This window comes from Ovis canadensis, chromosome 1 (assembly GCF_042477335.2).
Source record: "Ovis canadensis isolate MfBH-ARS-UI-01 breed Bighorn chromosome 1, ARS-UI_OviCan_v2, whole genome shotgun sequence".
Classification (NCBI taxonomy): domain Eukaryota; kingdom Metazoa; phylum Chordata; class Mammalia; order Artiodactyla; family Bovidae; genus Ovis; species Ovis canadensis.
Window position 1 is genome coordinate 263024571 of NC_091245.1, and position 22055 is coordinate 263046625.

The following is a 22055-nucleotide window of genomic DNA, read 5'->3' on the forward strand; positions in this document are numbered from 1 at the left end:
CAGCCCACCGGGCTCCACCGTCCCTGGGATTCTCCAGGCAAGAACACTGGAGTGGGTTGCCATTTCCTTCTCCAATGCATGAAAGTGAAAAGTGAAAGTGAAGTTGCTCAGTCGTGTCTGACTCTTAGCGACCCCATGGACTGCAGTCTACCAGGCTCCTCCGTCCGTGGGATTTTCCAGGCAAGAGTACTGGAGTGGGTTGCCATTTCCTTCTCCAATGCACAAAAGTGAAATGGGTTACTAATGTTACTTTAAAATATGTGTTTGAAAATAAGCAAATATTTAATTCTAATTTCAAATATGGGAAATATAGATAGACCCCACTTAAACCAAAGGTCTTTGGCATCCTCAGCCATTTTTAAGAGTATGAAAGTTATTAAAACCAAAATGTTTGGGAACCACTGATCTAAGTTAAAGCCTCTTGCTCACCAGGTAGTAAAAAGAGAGCCTGAGAATTTCAGTGATCTGCCCAAGGTGATGACAATTTTGTGGGAAAGTCAGGATCCAGAACAGATTCTTTGATTCTTAGTCCAGTGCTTTTTCCATTATAAAATGTGAGAGGGAGTTTTAGGAAATTTTAATTTGAATATCTCAATGTCTATGTAATTTACTAAGGCTGTGTCTTTTCCGGGGCCAGTCTCAGGTTATTTTAGTAATAGTAGCACATACAAGTGCTATTTTCAGATGGGTTATTTGCAGTGTGTGCCCTGGCATATGCAAGGGAGTCTTTACTAAAAACTTTAAAATAATTGATCGAGTATATTTTGATACAGGATTTAAGGTAGTTATTTCTATGATTAGATTAGATTAGTATCTAATTTATACCTAGAAAAATATTTTAAGGCAATATCATAGGAAATTATATTTTTAAATGTGTTGTCCCAAAATAAAGAAAAATGAATCTGATTGATCAAAGAAAGGCCAAGAGAGACTTGCTTCCATCATGAAACTCTGAGAAGTGTTCTCTCTACAATGAAAAGAATGTAAAGATTCTTTCCCTTTTTGCATTGGTTCTTAGGGCAGCCCAGGACAAGTTTGCAACTCTGCTGCAGTGATCCTGTAGCCCTCTGTGGTGGGCACATTCATCCCATCTTTCCCATGTAATTTATATTTCCCTGGATCCTGATTTTTTTAATTTAAAGAAAATGCTTATTGTTTATTGCCTGTGAAATTTAACAAGGATATTTTCAAAAGGTAATAACAGTCAATCAGAGAAGATTGCTTTAAGACAATTAAAAAAACCCTTAAGTGAAAAAATGAAAAAACATGGAAAGATGTGAACTACAGATATGTTATAATTAACAACAAAATAAATGATCAGTGAAGATGAAAGACAAGCCCCTAAAATTTTCCAAGAATTTGGTGAAAGAATACAATTAAATAGAGATATATATAGATAACCATGTGAAGAATGAATCCCAGGGTTTCTATATGCATAGAATAGGGATTCTACATAAATGGAATAGAACAGAAAGAGGAAATGCAATCAAAACTAATAGAAGAAAATTATGTGTTGAAAGAGAACACAAGTGTTTGAATTAAGTATGCTTCCCAAGTCCCTGGATCCTGATTTTTTTATTTATTCATTTTCTCTGGAATCTATATTTTCTGGTGAGCCACCTCCCCTTCTTCTATGAACCTGACAGGTGTAAACTAAATACACAGATCAAACCTGACTTATGGTTTCCGGATACAGACACAGTCAATTTGGGCTGGGGAAGACAGTGCTCATGCAATGTGATCTAAAGGAACATTTTTGGAAAAATCTGGCCCTGAGAGGCGTGATCATTCCCTCGATCATTTCTCTTTTCTCCTTTAGTCATGGGGCAGTTGCTCATTCCTGGAGGCAGCCTTGTAGTCATTGAGGATAAGCCTTGTAATGTGACTTGCCGTGCACTGAACTGGACCACACTCCCAGATCTTTCCTGGGAGATAGGGGTTCCCGTGAGCCATTCGAGCTATTATTCCGTCCCGGAGCCTGAGGACCTTCAAAGTGCAGTGAGCATCCTTGCTCTGACACCGCAGGGCAATGGCACTGTGACTTGTGTGGCTGAGATGAAGGGGCTGGATGTCCGTGAGTCTGTAACTGTCAATCTCACTGTGGTTCCGCCTCCCTTGGGTAAGTGAAGACTTTTTGCTTCATACAAAGCGAATTATTATTGCATGCTTTACATTTACGTACTGTGCTGCTTAATCAACGATGCCCAGGAAAATCGTATGGCGACCTTGATCTCAGGAAGGGATGGTGGTGGAGACAAAGGACGTGTGTCAGCTTCTTGACCCTGAATTCCACGTTTAAATTCCCTCTTCAAGTGTTTCTCTCTTTTCTACTTACGTATGGAAATCACTGAGAATCTTGACAGCTGCTTATAAAACAGCGTTAAGTTTTCAGGCATAAATTCTTGAATTCAGTATTTTTCTCTAGCTCTCACCCGTTGTTCCTGTCTGATCCCATCCCCTGTGCCAATAGGAAAGGAATTCTTCTAATTTTTGAGGAGGGAGTGCATTTTCTCAGGGATTCCTTCCAATCTTAGTGGAATTAGGAGGGATCATTTTTTTACACAGCAAATCCACAGTCTATCTGAAAGTACCAGGTCTATGTATTTTAAAAAAAATGCACAAAATGACATAAGTTTAAAATTTAGATCCAAAGAGAATCTGCTGTAAGGTCCTTGTTGTTCAGTCACTAAGTCATGTCAGACTGTTTGCAACCCTGTGACCCCAGGGACTACAGCACACCAGGCTTCCCTGTCCTTCACTATCTCCCGGAGTTTGCTCAAGTACATGTTCACAGTGTTGATGATACCATCATCAACAGGGTCCTTGGCAAATGCCAGACTCTGACTACACATCTTCATGGGGCCTCTCTGAGCCTGCTTGAGCTCAGAAAGCACAAGGGTGGGGGCTGGAGGTTTGTTTTCATACCTACATTTTGGAAAAGTGAAAGGAAAGGAGGCCCAGAGAAGGACTACACTCTGTTCCAGGTCATACGCTGATGGCACAGAGGGATCCCAAAGCCTGGACGAGTTCTCCCATGTTCCATAACTCTTCCCACTATGAAAACATTTTCACTTAAGATCTTCCAAAGTTTGGAAAAAAGTTACAGCCATAGCAAGATTAATAATAACAATAATAAAAATAAAAAACAGCACTACATATCACTTATTAAGTAAAGACTATTTTTTTCCAGCTCAGTGTTTCACTTTATTATTTTTTTAAATTTTTATTGGTGTACTTTGGCCACCTCATGCGAAGAGTTGACTCATTGGAAACGACTCTGATGCTGGGAGGGATTGGGGGCAGGAGGAGAAGGGGATGACAGAGGATGAGATGGCTGGATGGCATCACTTACTCGATGGACGTGAGTCTGAGTAAACTCCGGGAGTTGGTGATGGACAGGGAGGCCTGGCGTGCTGCGATTCATGGGGTCGCAAAGAGTCGGACATGACTGAACTGAACTGAACTGAACTGATTTAAAATGTTGTGTTAGCTTCTGCTGTGCAGTTAAGTGAATCAGCTATATGTATACATACCAAACAATGTATCTCCTCTTTAAATACACTAGTTTAAGTGGCTCTCAAATATTAACCAAATTAACCTACACAGCTTTCTCATGAGCGGATGCTGTTATATTCCTGCTCTAAAGATGAGATGATGGGGGAGCATTGTTTGGAACATGTCCATGTTTATAGTAGATGGCAGAGGTGTGCCTTGCCAGTGTGTGTCAAATCTGCTTACCTGTCCACTCTGCCTTCCAGTCCACTCTGCCCTCCCACTGTGAGCAGCCCTGGAAGGTGTGTGTGTCCTGGGGCTGTGTGACCTCAGACTGGGTGCTTAAACAACAGGCATGGTTTCTCTCAAAGCTCTGGAGGCTGGGTGTCTGAGATCAAGGTGTGGACAGGGTTGGCTTCTTCTGAGGACCAGCCTGTTTCAGACCTCTCCCCCAGCTGTTACTGAATCCAAGGTCACTCTGCTCACTGCACAACAGCTGGATAAATCCAAGAGATGAGATATTAAGGCAAGGAATACAACTTTATTCAGAAAGTCAGCTGACTGAAAAGGTGGCAGACTAATGCCTCAAAATAACCATCTTATTGGGGTCTGGATGCCAGGTTCTTTTATAGAACAGAGATGAGGGGAGGTGAGGAAACAAAGTAAGGAGGCCATCATTCTTGCAAATATCTCCTAGAATGGCAATCCTCAGGCAGGGGATGTGTTTATTTCTTTCATCCTGCCACCCACAGATGGACAGAGGCCTGAACAAAGGGATTTTGGTTTAATATTCAGGCATAGGGGCAGGGTTTCCTGAGGCAGGCCACTTTGTATGGGCAGTGTCCTTTCAGTGAACCAAAGCAATAGGAAGAAAGGTTAAAGAAACAGATCCAAATGGAGCTGTAATTGGCTCTTCCCTATAACACAGCTTCTGGTGGTTTGCTGGCCATCTGTGGTGTCCCTTGGCTTATGGACACTGCATCACACTGATCTCTGCCTTGACACTGCATCACACTGATCTCTGCCTTCATCTTCACATGATGTTCTCCCTGTATATGCGGCTGTGTCCAAACTCCACCCCCTCCCTTTTTTAAAAAAATAAAGACACCAGTCATATTGGTGTATGTCTCTTGTGTCTCCTGCATTGGCAGGTGGGTTTTTTACCACTAGCGCCACCTGGGAAGCTTGGAGAGAGACAATTCACTGCACAACAGATGATGTCTCTGTGAACCTGTGAAAAGCCATTTAGAGCCTAATATGTTTAGATCCTGTTATCCTGAACTTTACACTGCAAGTAATAATCCCCAGTGTAGTACCAGCGCAAGCCCACGCTCTTGATGTTTGGTCCTTGTCTCCAACTCAGACATCCCCAGAGATCATGCAGACAACAAAAATGAAAGCATGTGTGAATACACGTGTCAGGTAGGAGACAGATTGTAGGGGCTTGTTAGGAATCAGACAGCATGTTCCAGCCACACAGAGCATGTGGACCAGCTCCAACTGGTGATTGCCACCAGAAATGGGAGTTCAGGACCACCAGGGCTTTGACCTGTTTCTGTGAATATCTGTCTTTTTGATGGTAAAGATCACAGAGATCTGTGTGTGTGTTTTTTTTGTTGTTGTTGTTGTTGTTGTTTTGTTTTTGGTTTTAAGTCAGGGTTAACTTATTTCAGCTTATGAGACTCCAAAGAATTTAGCTTATTTCCCACTAATACTACATATGAAGAAGAAGCTAGAATTCAAACCTAACTTGCTTTTCTTACTAGTTTGGACAATTAAAAACCTTTAGAAAAGTTGCAAGAATAGTACAAGGAGTTCCAATGTATCTTCACTTAGACACAATAGATGTGAACGTCTCACGTTTGCTTCTCTCTCAGCTTTTCTTTCCCTCCCTCCCTCCTTGTCTTCTCCCTCCCTGTCTTCTCCCTCCCTATCTTCTGTCCATCCTTCCCTCATTCTTTTTACAATTTTTTTCTCTCTCTTTCCTTCCTTCCTTCCCTTCTTTCCCATTTAAGATTTGCTTGGAGGTTTATGACACTTTACCTCTGAATACCCCAGCATACGTATCATAAGAACAAGGTCATTCTAATTAACCCTTATGTTCTTGGAAGTCAGGAACTTTAATATTGATACAATACTATTATACAATATTCAGTTCATATTCAAATTTCTCCCATTGTCCTTTCTAGATGCTTCCCCACAAGCCAGTATCCAGCTAAAGACCATGTGTTACCTTTGGTTGTCATGTCTTCTTTGCTCTCTGTTAATATCCTGTGGTCCTCCCACCTTTTTTGTCTTTTCTGATAAAAATGTCTTTGAAGGATCCAGACCTTTATTGCAAGAAGCCTTTCAATATGGATTTGTCTGAGTTTTCCCAACATACTTGATGAAGGTCAAATATTTTTGCCAAGTTATGAGTAGTGTCATGTGGGCACATGATGCCAGTTTTCTTGATTACTGGTAATAAGTTTGATCATCTGATTAAAGCAACATCCCCCAGATTTCTCTATTGGAAAGGTACATTTTAGCTTTTATAATTAATATGTAATCTACAAATACTGTGTGAATATCTGTTTCTTGGCAGTCTTCCACCTAATAATATTTGCATTCATGGATAAGTCATTGCCCAAATCACTTATTTCTTTGGTGGCTGTAAAAGAATAATTTTCTGGTTCTACCATTTTTCTATATTTTTTAGTTTTCATTTTTCTGTAATGGGTGTCTTAGGTGACACAGTGATAAAGAATCTGCCTGCTAGTGCAGGAGACATAAGAGACGTGGGTTCCATCCCTGGGTTGGGAAGATCCTCTGTGGTAGGAAATGGCAACCCACTGCAGTACTCTTGCCTGGATAATCCCATGAAGAGGGAGCCTGGCAGGCTACAGTCCAGGGAGTCACAAAGAGTTGGACACAACTGAATAAATGAGCACACATATTCTTCTTCAAAGAAGAGACATTGCTGTCTCTTTCTTCCTTTTTTTTTTTTTTTACAAGTTTGGTGTGGACTCATTTTTATCCAATACATTGTAATTTACTCCCATAACTATCCATTTTTATATTCTAATTTTGACAAGGGGGAATCCTTTCCAGCTGGCTCTGGTGTCCTGATGTGTCCCTCTTAGTTCCTGAGTACTTGGCTCATTAAGATGTTCCAAATTTTCTTTGCATTTCCCCTGTTCTGGCCTGGAGTTGACCATCTCTCCAAGGAACCAACCCAGCTTGCTTTCAGGCAATTTATTTTTAATTTTTTTAATTTTTATTTTTACTTTATTTTACTTTACAATACTGTATTGGTTTTGCCATACATTGACATGAATCCGCCACGGGTGTACATGAGTTCCCAATCCTGAACCCCTCTCCCACCTCCCACCCCATATCATCTCTCTGGATCATCCCGTGCACTGGCGCCAAGCATCCTATATCCTGTATCGAACATAGACTGGCGATTCATTTCTTACATGATAGTATACATGTTTCAATGCCATTCTCCCAAATCATCCCATCCTCTCCCTCTCCCTCTCCCTCACAGTCCAAAAGTCTGTTCTATAAATCTGTGTCTCTTGCTGTCTTGCATACAGGGTTATCCTTACCATCTTTCTAAATTCCATATATATGTGTTAGTATACTGTATTGGTGTTTTTCTTTCTGGCTTACTTCACTCTGTATAATCGGCTCCAGTTTCATCCACCTCATTAGAACTGATTCAAATGTATTCTTTTTAATGGCTGAGTAATAATCCTCTGTGTATATGTACCACAGCTTTCTTATCCATTCATCTGCTGATGGACATCTAAGTTGTTTCCATGTCCTGGCTATTATAAACAGTGCTGCAATGAACATTGGGGTACATGTGTCTCTTTCAATTCTGGTTTCCTCGGTGTGTTTGCCCAGAAGTGGGATTGCTGGGTTATAAGGCAGTTCTACTTGCAATTTTTTAAGGAATCTCCACACTGTTCTCCATAGTGGCTGTACTAGTTTGCATTCCCACCAACAGTGTAAGAGGGTTCCCTTTTCTCCACATACTCGCCAGCATTTATTTCTTGCAGACTTTTGGATCGTAGCCATTCTGACTGGTGTGAAATGGTGTAAACTTCCAAACTCATTCTATGAGGCCACCATCACCCTAATACCAAAACCTGACAAAGATGTCACAAAAAAAGAAAACTACAGGCCAATATTACTGATGAACATAGATGCAAAAATCCTCAACAAAATTCTAGCAATCAGAATCCAACAAAACATTAAAAAGGTCATACACCATGACCAAGTGGGCTTTATCCCAGGGATACAAGGATTCTTCAATATCTGCAAATCAATCAATGTAATTCACCACATTAACAAATTGAAAAATTAAAGCCATATGATTATCTCAATAGATGCAGAGAAGGCCTTTGATAAAATTCAACATCCATTTATGATAAAAACTCTCCAGAAAGCAGGAATAGAAGGAACATACCTCAACATAATAAAAGCTATATATGACAAACCCACAGCACACATTATCCTCAATGGTGAAAAATTGAAAGCATTTCCCCTAAAGTCAGGAACAAGACAAGGGTGCCCATTTTCACCGCTACTATTCAACATAGTTCTGGAAGTTTTGGCCACAGCAATCAGAGCAGAAAAAGAAATAAAAGGAATCCAAATTGGAAAAGAAGAAGTAAAACTCTCACTGTTTGCAGATGACATGATCCTCTACATAGAAAACCCTAAAGACTCCACCAGAAAATTACTAGAGCTAATCAATGAATAAAGTTGCAGGATATAAAATCAACACACAGAAATCCCTTGCTTTCAGGCAATTTAAATGTGACAAAGTATGGTCCAGGGTTTAAAAGGGAAGATTGAAAAAAAAGTTGTATTAGCACCAATGGAATGAAACTGTTCAAACCACACACTTTATTAAGGCAATAATGCAACAAAGAGCTCTGGTGTGACTGATGATGCCTTGTAGAAATGGATCTGGAGATGAGCTTGTCTGCAAAGTTTGTCTTTTGTAGGGAAAGGGCAAGGGGCATTCACTTTCCCTTGATGGGGTTTAATTCAGCTGAATTCTTCGTAGCCCGGGACCAGTGAGGTGAGCAGGCTTAATTATGGCATCTGGAGAACAGCTTCACAGAAGAGAGTGTGATGGATATGTTTCAATGAGTCGCATTTTATTGGACTCATTTGGAGATGGGTAATTTGTTTCTAAATTATTCATCAAGATCCAGAGCAGCTGGTGCCTGGTGGTGTGTTGTGTGTTTTATGCAAGTTTTAGTAGCTGAAGACCTTGTTACCACCTGGGTTAGGGGAGTTGGCTTCTGGAAGCCAAGCCACATTTATGAAGAGCCGAGAATTCACGAGGCTGTGCTTGTTCAGGCTTCCTCAGGAATCAGATAAAAACATCAGTCCTGTCACCCGTTTCCTAAAAGTGCAAGGAGTTTGTGTTCATTTTGGGGGTAATCCTTTTGAGCCCTTGAGGAAAGTGACATTGACAGCTTAGGAAGCTTGATGAGTTTAAGCCAAAAGTTTGCATGAAGTGCTTATTGATTCTGTAAAGAAAAGTATATTGAAAGGCACATGCTGGTGTCTTTTTAAATTGATTTTCTTGATTATAGAGGTAATACAGACTTTAAGATCACAGATGTACAGACAGCAAGAAGGTGAAAGCCCCTCTCACTCCTGCCTTGGGCCAAGCTCCCTCACCCCTCTGCCTGACTGCCTGGGTCATTTTCTCCACAAACTTACAAGTGTTCAGGCTGTAGACTGTGCAAGTGAAGCCATAGTTTTAGGACACACGATTGCCTTGTAGACTGTGGTGATTCCTAGTGAGATCTGAGTTCTGTGGGACGTGGTCCTTTTGAGAGCAGACAAGAGTGGTGGGTGTGACTGTCTTTGTTGGAATTTGGGCACTAATTGTGTGACATTGGGCAAGTCCTCTGCCTTCGTGGCATAGTTTTCTTATGGGTAAAATGAGGGGCAGGGAAGAGAATAGGACACACATTTCCCCTCGCTGGCTGCTTGTTAAGGGAGCTTTAACACTTATGCTGATTCTCAGGCCCCACCCCAGAGTTCTGTCTCAGTCTGTGTAGAATCTGGAAGTCAGCATTTATTATTATTATTTTAAAAAGCTCCCAAATTACTGAGCAAGCAGGATTAGGAGCTACTGAAATGGAACCTTTCTAAGGCCCTGCCTCCCAGCCCAGCCTCATCAGATGCTACTCTTCACAGACTTGATGCCAGACAGCGCGGACTCAATTCCCAGCTTGCCTTCTTACTCACAGTGTGACATGAGGCAGGTGACATAACCTCTCTGAGCCTCAGTTTTCTCATCAGTGAAACAAATAATAATAATAATCCCTACCATCTAGGGTGGTTATTGGTATGAGAAGTAAGTGGCTTTAAACACCCAGTGCCTGCACCGGAGCCTACAGGACAGGAGAGTGAGCCACGGTTCTCCTTTATTTTGTGGATTCAGTGATCTCCCATGTCCTTTCTGGCCCACATAGGAGCATATTTTGCACATTCTGGTAGTGACATTTTGCAGTCATCCTGCTGGTTTTGAGAAAGTCTATGTGCCCTTTTAAAACTCTGAGCACTTCTGTGAGAGCACCTGGGATCTATTTTCCTTTTCTTCACAGATGGGAAAAGGACAATCTCGTCCTTAGCTGAGATTAAAGTTACACTGTAAATTCAGTCTTGCAGTCCTTATGTGCAGGCAGTTATGGGAGGGAATATAGGGAGGAAGGCAGGTGGTGTTGATCTTGGAGGTAACCTTACTTAGTCACTGTTTGTGGGTAACAGGTATAGTATACCCAGGGATCGAACCTGGGTCTCTTCCTTTGCAGGCAGATTCTTTATCACCTGAGCCGCCAGAGAAGCCCATAGTATATCCACCCGTACCTGAAAATCTTTCCATCTTGAATCATTGTGCCCACACCCTTTGCTAAGACACAAATCAGGGACTGGTGTCCACTGAGAGTTTCTGATTCTTATAGGACCTGAGCTGCAGCTTTCCAGGCAGGAATTTTCCAGATTAGAGACCCAACGAGGCAGAATAAACAGTCTGAGACTCTGGGGCTTCCCTGCTCTGAGCGCCCTTGGCCAACCCTTAATGGGGCTTTATCCTGAGTGTTTTATTTGCACGATGAAGGGGTTGGGTAATGGATGAGATCATTCCAAGACTGTGTTTTCTGTTCCATGTCATGATTTTCATTTTATCGGTATAAGACTATTGTTTCTCTTTCAACCCACTGTAAATGTGCTCATTTAAAAATTGTTGTTTAGTTGCTCAGCAGTGTCTGACTCTTTTGAGACCCCAGTGGACTGTAGCTGGCCAGGCTCCTCTGTCCATCCAATTTTCCAGGCAAGAATACTGGAGAGGGTTGCCATTTCCTTCTCCAGGGGTCTTCCTGATCCAGGGATTGAACCATCATCTCTTGCATTGGCAGGTGGATTCTTTACCACTGAGTCACCAGGGAAGCCTTGTTCATTTAAAAATTAGCCTCATACTAAACGTAGATACCTGTGATATATATGCATGTGTGTACATATATATACATACTGTGATATCAATGAAAGGTTATTATTAAAGTAAGGAAGGAGAGCTATGATTAACCTAGACAGCATATTAAAAAGCAGAGACATTACTTTGCCAACAAACGTCCATCTAGTCAAGGCTATGGTTTTTCCAGTAGTCATGTATGGATGTGAGAGTTGGACTATAAAGAAAGCTGAGCACTGAAGAATTGGTGCTTTTGAACTGTGGTGTTGGAGAAGACTCTTGAGAGTCCCTTGGACTGCAAGGAGATCCAACCAGTCCATCCTAAAGGAAATCAGTCCTGGATATTCACTGGAAGGACTGATGCTGAAGCTGAAACTCCAATCCTTTGGCCACCCAATGTGAAGAACTGACTCACTAGAAAAGACCCTGATACTGGGAAAGATTGAAGGTGGAGAAGAAGGGGCTCACAGTGGATGAGATGATTGGATGGCATCACTGACTCAATAGACATGACTTTGAGGAAGCTCCGGGAGTTGGTGATGGACAGGGAGGCCTGGTACGCTGCAGTCCATGGGGTCACAAAGAGTTGGACATGACTGAGCGACTGAACTGAACTGAAGGAAGTTTCCTCTGTGTGGCTCCAATCCTAAATTACATCTGTTTGCAATGCACACCTTATGCTTTTCCCCTGGAGCAGAGAGAGGGCATAAGTCTTTCTTAGGTGGGAAACTCTGTGGGAGATTTGACCCCCAGTGTAGCGAGGTAACAGCCAATAGGAAGCAAAAATCTGAGCCGTGTGGTTCCTGAGGTAAGTTGTCATGTTGGTGAGAGCCTGGGGCTTTTAGGTGAGTGCAAGCATCCCTCTTTTGAAGTTGGTGGTTAAATTAAGGGAAACGAGAGGTAGGCAGGGTGCAATATCACCCTCTCTCTTTCTTGATTCTGTTTCCCATGCCAGCAAGGTGGCCTCCCTTCCTTCAAATAGGCCCTCCCTAGGGTTATCTTGCTGTGCAAGATTAGGGGGAAGATTGTCATGCTAAGAAACAGCTGACCCAAGTTGGCATGCTGAGAGTTTTTTCCAGCAGCAAAGGAAACGCCCCTGATAGAGCGTTTGAGTAAGTCAACAGTGTGCTGACTTTTTCCAGTAAGAATTTCAAGTCTTTCTCTCGAATCTTGAACCAGACCCACCTCTGCTGGCTCCCTTCTTATAAAACTCCTATTCTTTTCAAGCTTCAGTTTGTAGAAAGAGTTCATCAGGCTGAATTTAAGATGAGAGCTGCAATCTGGAACATATACACTGGACCTCACAGTGTTTGGCACTTTGATCTGTGCCTCTTGAGTTTCTGAACAGCCTGGTGGGGTAAGAATTGTTACTAACATGTGAACCCAAGGCTAAAGGGAGCATAGGCACACGGTGGCCACGAAATTTGATTGGTTCTGTTGACACAGAGCCCAAAGCTGTCTAAGTCACAAGGCTTCTGAGAGTGGATGGAGTATGAATACCCTAAAGCAGTTCTGGGTTTAATAATTTTGTCATCATATCAGTGGGAGGGATAATATAGGGGTTCCCTGGAATGTGGCAGTTTGCTTGGGCAGTGTTTACATCTTGACTGCACTTAGGGATTCTCAAAGTGTGGATCACCAACCACCTGCCTCAGAATCACCTGGGGTACCATTACAGACCCCTGACTTGGCATTGAGGAAGCTGGCTCTGAATCCATGAGCACAGCAAACATTTCAGGTGATGCTTGGGAGTCTGCTTTCTGTGGAGCAAGGGGATGAGTGATGTTACTCTCTGGATGTGACTGACATTAAGGGACTGGCTTGTTTTTTGATCATATACTGTATTTTATCTCATTTTTATTTTTTTTAATTGAAGCGTAGATGATTTACAATGTTGCGTTAGTTCCAGGTGTACAGCACAGTGATCCAGGTATATATTCTTTTACAGATTATCTTCCCTAAATTATTATACAATATTGAGTATAGTTTCCTGTGCTATCCTGTAGGTCCTTGTTGTTTATCTATTTTATATATAGATATACCCATTTGAATGCAGAATAGCAAGGAGAGATAAGAAAGTCTTCCTCAGTGGTTAGTGCAAAGAAATAGAGGAAAACAATGGAATGGGAAAGACTAGAGATCTCTTCAAGAAAATTAGAGAGACCAAGGGAACATGTCATGCAAAGACGGGCCCAATACAGGGCAGAAATGGTATGGACCTAACAGAAGCAGAAGATATTAAGAAGAGGTGGCAAGAATACACAGAAGAACTGTACAAAAAGATCTTCACTACCCAAATAATCATGATGATGTGATCACTCATCAAGAACCAGACATCCTGGAATGTGAAGTGAAGTGGGCCTTAGGAAGCATCACTATGATCAAAGCTAGTGGAGGTGATGGAATTCCAGCTGAGCTATTTCAAGTCTTGAAAGGTGATGCTGTAAAAGTGCTGCACTCAATATACCAGCAAATTTGGAAAACTTAGCAGTGGCCACAGGACTGGAAAAAGTCAGTTTTCATTCCAATCCCAAAGAAAGGCAATGCCAAAGAATGCTCAAACTACTGCACAACTGCACTCATTTCACATGCTAGTAAAGTAATGCTCAAAATTCTCCAAGCCAGGCTTCAACAATACATGAACCATGAACTTTCAGATGTTCAAGCTGGTTTTAGAAAAGGCAAAGGAACCAGAGACCAAATTGTCCACATCCGCTGGATCATGGAAAAAATAAGAGAGTTCCGGAAAAACATCTATCTCTGCTGTATTGACTATACCAAAGTCTTTGACTGTGTGGATCACAACAAACTGGAAAATTCTGAAAGAGGTGGGAATACCAGAGCACCTGACCTGCCTCTTGAGAAATCTGCATACAGGTCAGGAAGCAACAGTTAGAACTGGACATGGAACAACAGACTGGTACCAAATAGGAAAAGGAGTACATCAAGGCTGTATATTGTTACCCTGCTTATTTAACTTATATGCAGAGTACATCATGAGAAACACTGGGCTGAATGAAGCACAAGCTGGAATCAAGATTGACAGGAGAATTATCAATAACCTCAGATATGCAGATGACACCACCCTTATGGCAGAAAGTGAAGAAGAACTACAAAGAGCAATGTTGAACAGTTTTTCATGCATTTATTAGCCATCAGGGAAAGATTGGGAAGGTGGTGTGATCCCATTGGGCTCTCCTTGATGAAGGTGAGGTTCTTTATTTGGGGCAACTGAGCCCTTGAAACGTGCTGGTATGACTGGTGCTGAGTATGTAATTGTATATAATTGTATGTAATTTAAATTAGATTAAATTTCAATTTAGACAACCATATCACATGTATTGCAAAGTGCCCACTAAGACATGGCCATGAAAAATCAAAATGGCTTTTCTTATCTCTTTCTTTCTCTCCCCAGCTCTCCTTTTCATTTTGATTGCACTTTTTAAAATTGTCTAGACATTTCTAGAATAATTACAAATTTTCTTACTACTTCTGGCTTGCTTAAGTAGTACAATGTATTTTGCATGATCGTGGTTTCAGAACCCTATTTAAAGCTGTGTACATCAAAACTCTTTCTAAGGAACATGTCTTTGGCATGAACAACTTGGAAATCACATCATCATTGTCATTATTTTCTGGGGGGAAACACCTTTACAATGTTATAGTACTGCTGGATACATTAACGTAAATAAGATAACACCAACTCCAAGAGTTTTTCAGTTGTTTCCATTCCTGAAAATAAATTGGTGATGAGGCAGACTTGAAACACTGAATAGGTCAGTTCAGTTCAGTCGCTCAGTCATGTCCGACTTGTTGTGATCCACGGACTGCAGCACGCCAGGCTTCCCTGTCCACCACCAACTCCCAGAGCTTGCTCAAACTCACGTCCATTGAGTCGGTGATGCCATCCAACCATCTCATCTTCTGTCATCCCCTTCTCCTCCTGCCTTCAGTCTTTCCCAGCATCAGGGTCTTTTCCAGTGAGTCAGCTCTTTGCGTCAGGTGGTATATGTTTATCACAGGGCATTTTGAATATATTTCCCTGTACTATATAGTAAACCTTATTGTCTGTTCATTCTATGTGTGATAGTCTGTATCCACTATTCCCAAACTCCTAATTCATCCCTCCTCCACCCCCTCTCCCCTTTGGTAACTGTAAGTTTGTGCTTGAAGCTGTCAGTCTGTTTCCATTTTGTAAATATGTTCAGTTGTGCTGTAGTTTGGATTTCACATATAAGTGATATCATATGATATTTGCCTTTCTCTCTCTGACTTACTTCACTTGCTGTGATAATCTCTAAGTCCACCCATGCTGCCGCCAGTGGCATCATTTCTCTCTTTTTTGGGGTTGACTAGTATTCCATTGTGTACCATATCTTCTTTACCCATTCATCTGTTGATGGACATTTAGCTTTCTTCCAGTCTTAGCTATTGTGGATAGTGCTGCTGTGAACAAAGGGCTGTGTGTTTCTTTTCAAATTAGAGTTTTGATCCAGCAACCCTACTCCTGGGCATATATCTGGTCAATAAGCATTTCTTGAGTAAGTAAGTGATATCAGAGCATGGAAACCACTGTTCCAACCTTAGGGAGTGGCACAGCCTAGCTTATCCACCTCTCAGGAATGTTAGAGGCGTTGACCAGAGAATGTTTGGACTGTGTTACTAGGCAGGTATTTATTGGTAGCAATAAATGGATGAGACAGTAATGGAAGATGCTGTAGAACACTGAATATTTAAATCACACTGAAGGGAACTTAGCTTTTGACATCTGGCTGTAGCAGATCCAATAGTTACAATATTGTCGGAAAATGTATTCTAATTTATAGTGTGGCAGATTCAGTGATTACGTACCCTTGACAACGGCAAGCATCACTAAAATATATCTTTTTCTCCTTTCTGCCTTATAGACAGTATTGATAAGCCAGGTGCCTCATTGCCTACCTGGGCCATAGTTCTGCTTGCCGTGTCATTGTCATTGCTTTTGATCCTGATCATTGTTCTGATTATAATGTTCTGCTGCTGTGTCTCCAGGACAGAGAAAGAAGGTAACTTACTTTTGTTCACATAGATTTGTATGTGTTTTTAAATTTTTGGTACAAGGATTTGTAGTTCATTAGCTCATCTGCTCTTTCAAAAGATACATTGGCTTTTAGAGTCCTTGAAAGGAAATGCATGAGATTAGTAGAGAAGGAAAGGACTTTCTCACGGAAGGAAGCCTGAGCCCACCCCTCAAGGAAGACAGATCTTCACACCCTGAGAAGGTTAAGAGATGGTTGTGTGTTTATTTGCAAGGCATGTGTGCTCAGTCATGTCCGACTCTTTGAGACCCCATGGACTACAGCCTGCCAGGCCCCCATGCCCATGGAATTTTCCAGGCAAGAAGACTGGAGTGGGTTTCCATTTTCTATATTTGCAAGGATATATTTCTTATATTTGCAAGGATATAAGACTATTTTGATGTGTCATTCAGATTCTATGCTGTTTTTTCTTTCTAAAATATTATCCACCTATCTGAGCACATCAAAAGATTATTTTCTATTTTGTAGGATTCTGACTCTCCTTTTCTAGGTGAATATCGATGCAGTGGTAGAAAGAAAAACATGGTCTTCTGTTAACAAAAATAGTACAAATAAAATTAATAAAAATATGTACACATCTTCTAAATGAAGTCTTTTGAGATACTCCAAGATATGTGAAGGCAGTGGCCTTGTTTGAGGGCAGGCTCAACCTCGGGGTGAGTTAATCAATTTTAGGGTGGGAGTTAGTTCATGGTTTTGGAAACCACAGGCACTTTGTTGTATGGACTCAGGACTACCCAAGGTAGTCACAGGACTACCCAAAGGGTACCTCAAGGTACTACTCAAGACTACCCAAGTGTTGAGTGTGAGTCCATCTTTGTCTTTCTTTCTCTCCTAAAACCTTCATCTACTCCTATTTGAATATTTGAATTTTTTTAAAATTTAAATTTATTTGTTTTAATTGGAAGCTAATTACTTTACGATACTGTATTGGTTTTGCCATACATCAACATGAATCCTCCACGGTGTACACGTGTTCCCCATCCTGAAGCCCCCTCCCGTCTCCCTCCCCCTACCACTCTCTGGGTCATCCCAGTGCACCAGCCCCAAGCATCCTGTATCGTGCATCGAACCTGGACTGGCGATTCATTTCATATATGATATTATACATGTTTCAATGCCATTCTCCCAAATCATCCCACCCTCTCCCTCTCCCACAGAGTCCAAAAGACTGTTCTATACATCTGTGTCTCTTTTGTTCTCTCACATACAAGGTTATCATTACTGTCTTTCTAAATTCCATATATATGTGTTACTATACTGTATTGGTGTTTTTCTTTCTGGCTTACTTCACTCTGTATAATAGGCTCCAGTTTCATCCACCTCATTAGAACTGATTCAAATGTAGGCAGAGTTGTGCTGTTTGGCTACGTGTCAGTTTAACTGTGCTTTTAATTTTACTAGCACTATGTGACTTGATGAGCACTTTCTGCATGTCTGCCAGGCACCATGTTATCTATCTCTTTCACTTGGACTAGCTCTCTTAGTGAGATATTTCATGTGACGTGCATTGTCCTACCTTAACTGGGCTACTTGCCTAGACTTAGCTCCTGTATGGGTTTAGTTTGTCCTTGGAGAATTACCGCTGTGCTATACCTCTATTCAGGCTTCTGTGGTGGCCCAGTCACCTGCCAATGCAGGAGACACGGGTTCGATCCCTGGGTTCAGAAGATCCCCTGGAGAAAGAAATGGCAACCCACTCCAGTACTCTGGCCTGGAGAATTCCATGGACAGAGGAGCTTGGCAGGCTACAGTCTATGGGGTTGGACTTAGCAACTAAACAACAACATACTTTCATTCTCTAGGAAACAGAAATGAAAAGTAGCGAACCCTTGTTGACCCATATTTGATGGAAATTTGTTTTTCCTTGGGATTTATCCTGTATGTCACAGAGGCATTATTAATGAATTTTAATGAAAACTATGGATAACTTAAATTTTAATTCAAAACAGACTAGGATTGCTTGTTGCCTTCAGATTATTGTTTTTTTGCTTGTTGCCTTCAGATTATTATTTTTGACATTAGCTATTGTGGTATGGTTGAAGAACATTCTGGTTATTTGGACTTCTGCATCTCCTAGGCTTTTGTCTGCTCCACACCAGCCTAATAAGAAGGTCTGGTCCACATGGATTGTGCACCTAGAGATCCTCTGACTCTTAGTTTCCTCATTTACAAATGAAGATAAGTCCTATCCTAGAGATTGGTTGTTGCTGTTGTTGTTGTTGCTAAGTCACGTCTGACTCTTTGTGACCTCGTGGACTGTAGCCCACCAGGCTCCTCTGTCCGTGGGATTTCCCAGACAAATATATTGGAGTAAGTTGCCATTTCCTCCTCCAGAGGGTCTTCCCAACCCAGGGATCGAAGTCATGTCTCTTGCTTTACAGGTGGATTCTTTACCACTGAACCACCATGGAAACCCAGAGACTGGTTAGGAGAATTAAATAAATTAACATAATAAAAGTTTACATGATCTGTCCTAGAGTTTATCTTTTATCTATCTATGAAAAGCTGATTCACAGTGGACACTACACTTCACCTTGACATAAATGTAGGGGATCCAGCCAAGTGCTTCCACATGGTAATTATTTCCATGCTTTAAACTGTTAAAATTCAAGGATTTACATTTGAATCAGTTCTAATGAGATGGATGAAACTGGAGCCAATTATACAGAGTGAAGTAAGCCAGAAAGAAAAACACCAATACAGTACACTAACACATGTATATGGAATTTAGAAAGATGGCAATGATGACCCTGTATGCGAGACAGCAAAAGAGACACAGATGTGTAGAGCGGACTTTTGGACTCTGAGGGAGAGGGATAGGGTGGGATGATTTGGGAGAATGGCATTGAAACATGTATACTATCATGTAAGAAACGAATCACCAGTCTATGTCTGATGCAGGATACAGGATGCCTGGGGCTGGTGCACGGGGATGACCCAGAGGGATGTTATGGGGAGGGAGGTGGGAGGGGGTTCATGATTGGGAACTCATGTACACCCGTGGTGGATTCATGTCAATGTATGGCAAAACCAATACAGTATTGTAAAGTAAAATAAAGTTAAAAAAAAAAAAGTATTTTCAAGAAACTTCCCTGGTGGTCCAGTGGTTAAGACTCCGTGCTCCCAATGCAGGTGGCACAGGTTCAATCCCTGGTTGGGGAACTAGGATCTTGCCTGCCACGTGGTGTGGCCAAAAAAATAAGTAAATAAGAACAACAACAAAAAAATTTCCAGTGCTCTGCTTTTTTGGTGCCTGAAGAATTCTCAGTGCTGTTCCTGGTTTCTGGGGACTGACTGAGGATGGCTGGGGACCCCACTCAGCATGGCCTGGAGGCTTTGGGAATCCATCCTTCTAGAGCAGTGGGACCAGGGGTCCCTCTCCTTCAGACTGAACCTGGCTGGAACACAACAGCATCCTCTGTCACTACAGGGAGACCAATCTCTCCCTTTCAACTCAAATAAGATTGCTTCTGAGGTTCAATTTGAGGTGTCAATCAATAACATTGTTAGAACTGAAAATAAGTGAGAACATTATCCAAAAATAAGGAAAATGAATATTTTTTGGATCTTGATAAAGCAAGATGGATAGGGCACTAGACAGGAAGATGAAGATGCAAAGCACACTGGTTTTAGAGCCAGATGGGCTGGGGCTACTGTGGGGGGCTGTGTTACTCCCCATCTTGAAATGCCAGATTCCTTCCACCGCAAGAATCCATTGACTAAAAACACTAGCAATTTAACAAGAGCTTTTGAGGGGTAGGCAGAAGTATATGAATGGATACTATTGGTACATATTGACTGAAAATGTATTTTAGAATGAAGAACTATAATGCTTAAGCAATATAATTCCTTATCTGTTAAAAACAGTTACCCTTGCACAATAGTATCTAGTTTGTTAAAAATATGATAATGCTAACACTTACCTCTTGGATTGTTGTAACGACTAAATGAAATAACACCCTGCATAGCACTGGCATGATGTCTGGACAGGTAAGCACTGAATGATTGACAGCAGGGACGGGGAGCACAGAGTCCTCCTGGTGAACTAATGCAGTCTCTGTAACCTCAGGAATCAGATTCAGTACTAAGTACATACTGGGCCCCTACTCTATTTCAGGTACCCAGGTATCATAAATACTTCTATTTATGATAGTGAACAGTGAATTCTACTTTCCTTATGTTTGAAGTCATTTGGTAGTTCACTGTTAGGGAGCTAAATACCTGTTGGATCACAAACACTCAGTAATGTGAGTATTTAAAATCAGGGGCCTATAAAAATTGATGTGATTTTATTTTAAGAATAACTACCCTGATTTTGCTAATGTAATTTTGTTCCTTTTCTTTCTTTCTTTTTTTTTTTTTGCAGAATCTAGTTATCAAAGTGAAATAAGGTAAGTCTGAGATCACGTCAATTTTCTGAAAATAAAAACAAATGAAAATCAACCAACACACACAGCTGCGGGATTCTAGGACTATATTACTCAAAATAAGGCACTAAAGTGGGTAACTCTGAAAAACATGTATGCCAATCACCAATTCATAGGGCGATATTAACTGTAGAATAAAATAGGTGGGTTCCTACTGCCTATGTTTGACTTGCTCACTTAGGAAAGTGGAGTAGATTTTTACTTGGTGTCTGGTAATTGCCACTCTTCCTGGTAAGAGGACACTCTGTACCGTGACTGGTACCCTCCTGCTTTAAGTCATGGCTAGGGATCTAAGGACCATTTTAAGAATCAGGCAGAGGTCTTACTGGAACTTCCAGGGCAGTGGAGACAGCGAGACCAGCTGGGTTGCTTAAGGCAATGAAACTGACTAGGCAGACAGGTTAGGAGTGTTCAGTGCTCACCACCCCAGAGGGAGGGATGGAAACATTCCTGCCCTTCTCACAGCTGTCCAAATATAGCTGCAAGCATTTTTAAGGTAACTACGTCAAGGACTTATAATAATCAGTTTAAATGTCTGCAATATTTACATAATTATAAATGCAGTCAAGGGAGGGATTTCTAGGCAGTGATGGTTTTGTTGGGAGTGTTAAAACCATATCTAGTTTTCAGTATCTTATTAGACAATTTTAATACATGGAATGCTACAATTTAAAATCTCTTCTGGGTACATTTGGTGAAGGAAGTTGTATGTAATCATCATTAGCTCATGAATGAACATCCTTTCAGGTAAATATTTGCACATACCCTTGCTTGTTTCCCTTGCTTGATAGTCAATTCATAGTGGTAAAGCATAAATATTTTAAAATCTTTGGATATCTACTGCCAAACTTCCTTCCCCTGGGAAGCGGTACCAATTTTTGCTTTATTTCAGAGGCAGACTTTTTCTCTGAAGGGCCAGATAGTAAATCTCTTTGGTTTTGCGGGCCACATGCTTTCTGCCACAGCTACTCAACTCTGTTGCTCTAATAGGAAAGCAGCCACAGGCAATGTGGAAGCAGACGAGTTCCAATAAAACTCTATTTATAGAAGCAGATGGGGGCCCAGATTTGGTCTTGGGTCATAGCTAGCCAGCCTTGCTTTATTTAGTCATTGGTTTCTGAGAGTTGAGTATCAACCACCTGGGGGTTGGAGTCCATGGACCTGTCATAATAAAGTTCCATTTATTCCCATAACGGGACTGTGTGAGCATACAGGAGTCTATGTAGCCATCCTGATGGGTATGAAAGTCCATCCTGATGCTGGCCACCCTCCAGGATCCAGGGCCTGAACTTCAGCCTTGTGTTAAGTTCTTTGTGTGTGAATGCACTGGGTGGACAGTGAGACCCGAACATCCATTGCTGATGAACATTGGCTTTTTCAAATGGTCTAATTCTAGGAAATCTGCGACTGTGAAGACAAGCAAAGACACTGTTGGGACAAAGTTGAAAAGTGCAAATGAAAACTATGGCTACCGTTCAGATGAGCCAAGGACCACACGTGAGTGGCTGGGTTTGGACAGCAGTGAGATCTGGAAGGGAGAGTGTCGGAGGAGGCCCACCGAACACCAGT

General features: G+C 41.5%; 1 protein-coding gene across 12 annotated transcripts in view; it reads left to right on the forward strand.

Annotated features, from left to right (window-relative positions):
* IGSF5 (immunoglobulin superfamily member 5) overlaps window positions 1–22055 on the forward strand; it is a 51420-nt gene that overhangs the window by 17500 nt on the left and 11865 nt on the right. For 4 of the 12 annotated variants that reach the window (XM_069566050.1, XM_069566041.1, XM_069566032.1 and 1 more), the window contains 3 exons: window positions 15886–16023; window positions 20426–20450; window positions 21883–21983. In XM_069566050.1, the coding sequence (XP_069422151.1) occupies window positions 15886–16023; window positions 20426–20450; window positions 21883–21983 (264 nt within the window). Of the gene's footprint in view, window positions 1–1819; window positions 2120–15885; window positions 16024–20425; window positions 20451–21882; window positions 21984–22055 lie in introns of all 12 variants that reach the window. The other 8 variants (XM_069566015.1, XM_069566011.1, XM_069566004.1 and 5 more) reach the window with 3 other exon arrangements.